Source organism: Malurus melanocephalus, unplaced genomic scaffold (assembly GCF_030028575.1).
Source record: "Malurus melanocephalus ecotype Western Australia unplaced genomic scaffold, MMel_1.1 scaffold_958, whole genome shotgun sequence".
Classification (NCBI taxonomy): Eukaryota; Metazoa; Chordata; class Aves; order Passeriformes; family Maluridae; genus Malurus; species Malurus melanocephalus.
The window spans coordinates 95,515-98,033 of NW_026624190.1; the positions used below are offsets into that span (position 1 = coordinate 95,515).

Below are 2,519 nucleotides of genomic sequence, written 5' to 3' on the forward strand. Positions count from 1 at the left end.
ATGTCGAAATGCACGTTTTGTGTGTCCTCAGCAAGGAAGGGGCTCTCCCGGCCTTAATTTGGGGCCAGTGAACGGAGTGATTGTGGCTCAGTGAAACGAGCTGTACCTTCTGCACGCAGGGRCCAAGCCAGCCGTGTTTCTGCAGCACGGGATATTCGGGGAAGGCAGCCACTGGGTGGAGAACCTGGCCAACAACAGCCTGGGCTTCATCCTGGCAGACTCTGGCTACGACGTGTGGATMGGGAACAGCCGGGGGACGCGCTGGTCCCGGCGACACCAGCACCTTTCAGCCGACCAGGTGGAATTCTGGGATTTCAGGTGGGCTGGAGCGCGGTACAAAAKCCTGGCAAGCTTCTGTGCCTGTCACCCGGCTCTAGGCAGAGGTGGTGCCAACAAGCAGGCAAGTCAGAGCACCGAGCCCCTGGCACGGTCTCGGCCCGGGGAGGAGCGGGGACCTGCGCAGACCTGCGGGCTGACACGGTGCCAGCGCCTCCCTGGGCGTGGGGACACGCAGACATCAGCCTTGCCTCGGGGATGGCCACAAGTGTCACTGCCACCTGCCCTGCTCCCGGACCTTGTCACCCCTCGTCCCCAAAAACAGCTTTTCAGGYGGCTGCTGCCTCTGCAGAGCAGATATCCCAAGCTCATGGACAGGCTTTTAGAAAAACCTTTCCAAAGACACACGGGCACGAAGCGGTGCTCCATGGCCCTCTGGGAAAGAGCATCCCGAGGTGCTGGAATCCCGGTTGGCTGTGGCACTGGAACGCTGGCCAGGCTCTGCACAGTCCATTTACTGCTCAGCACGGCCGCGGGAGGACTGAGCCCCTTCTRGGGAGGATGATGCCATGGCAGGAGGGATCCGTGCCAGGAATTGTCTCCTGGAAAATCAGTGTGTTCAGCCAGGCAACGCAAGGCAGCCAAATCTCACGGGTGAGTTTTTGCCTCGTAACCAACATCCCCCTCGTGTGTTGCAGCTTCCATGAGATGGCCATGTACGACCTCCCGGCCGCCATCGACTTTGTGCTGCAGAAAACAGGGCAGAAGCAGCTCCACTACGTTGGCCACTCCCAGGGCTGCACCATCGGTGCGTTCCAATGGGTTGCCTTGACTCGAAAACTTTCATTTTGCCAGCAGAAAGCAGAGGGGTCCTCTCCATGTGGGTTTAACAACCACTGGAGTGCCCGATCAGCCACAGGAATAAAGGTGTTGCCTCCCTTGGGGCATCTCTTGCACCGGCATTAACCGGGGAGGTGGCAGGAGGTCTCAGGTTWCCAAGTGGAGATAATTAATTAAACAGACCTGGGTCCAAGTGAACGCTCGGATTAAGCACCTRAGAAAAGCTGGAGCAGGTCTGAGGCGGTTTTTTTTTTCTGTTTTCCCAGCGTTTATTGCGTTTTCATCCATGCCTGAACTGGCTCAGMAGGTCAAAATGTTTTTTGCCCTGGGTCCAGTAGTGTCAACCAAGCACGCCAGGAGTCCCATCCTGAAGATGTCCTGCCTTCTGGACAAGAATCTCAAGATCATTCCGGTAAGGGATCACTCCATGCCCTTCTGTCCCAGAACTCGCTGGTTCTAGAGSAGGGATCGTGGCCAGAAACAGCCCCTGGAGCTCTCTGGTGCAGCAGAAAACAGTTAATTGCTGCTGATTTATTAGGACGGACACAATTCGGGTGCACGCACCGTCCTGGATGGCCGCTTTGTTGAGAGCATGTCATCCTTTGAGTAGGATGAAACTCCTCTTTGCGCAGGGACACTTGTAGAATTTGTAGACAAAACACCCGGAAAAGAGCAGCTTTGCTGCGTGGATTCCATGAAAAACAGATCCAAGGCTTGGGGGAGGTGGAGGGAAGAAGAGAGTTGTGAGTATTGATGTGCCTGGTGCGTGTTCATCATCATCAACTCCTGCAAGGAGCTCTGTGGGGACACTTCTCTGTGGGGCTGGAGACTGGGGGGGACAGGGTTCGACCCCTGGGCGTTCCCTCCCTGCCGGGATGGTGGGACAGTCATCCCGGGGCTGGGCTGCAGGGAGGGAAACGCAGGAAATGCCCGCTGCCCTTTGCTCCCACAGCTGCTGCTGGGCAGGACGGACGCGACGCTGCACATGAGGAAGCTGTGGAGGTTCCTGCCGGAGCTGTGCAGGCACAGGCTGCTGCACAGGCCCTGTGCCAACCTCTTCTTCCTGCTGGGCGGCCACAACGAGAAGAACCTCAACATGGTGGGTGTGCCATTCCCGGGGGCTCTGCTCCCACCCTGCCCAGCCTGCTCCGGCCACTCGCCCCCGGGGCTCACATCCTGCAACACGTGTCCCTCTGCCCTCCTGGGGCAGGAAATGTCCTCGGGCTCTGCTGGGTGAATGTCACTGGCCAGGTGGCCCTTGATGACACCCTGAGTTAGGGCTGTCACTGTCACSACCCCGGGRTGCAGCYCCTGCTCTGAGCCACCATCTGGGTGACCCCAGGCACCCACAGAGCACAGCCCTGAGCCCGGCTCAGGTGCCTCACGGAGCTCATCCTTCATCC

General features: G+C 58.6%; 1 protein-coding gene across 2 annotated transcripts in view; it reads left to right on the forward strand.

The window, feature by feature from the left end:
- LOC130585755 (lysosomal acid lipase/cholesteryl ester hydrolase-like) overlaps positions 1-2,519 on the forward strand; it is a 10,302-nt gene that overhangs the window by 4,641 nt on the left and 3,142 nt on the right. For both annotated transcript variants that reach the window (XM_057386372.1, XM_057386371.1), the window contains exons 4-7: positions 120-318; positions 975-1,084; positions 1,383-1,528; positions 2,069-2,215. In XM_057386372.1, the coding sequence (XP_057242355.1) occupies positions 120-318; positions 975-1,084; positions 1,383-1,528; positions 2,069-2,215 (602 nt within the window). The remainder of the gene's footprint in view (positions 1-119; positions 319-974; positions 1,085-1,382; positions 1,529-2,068; positions 2,216-2,519) is intronic.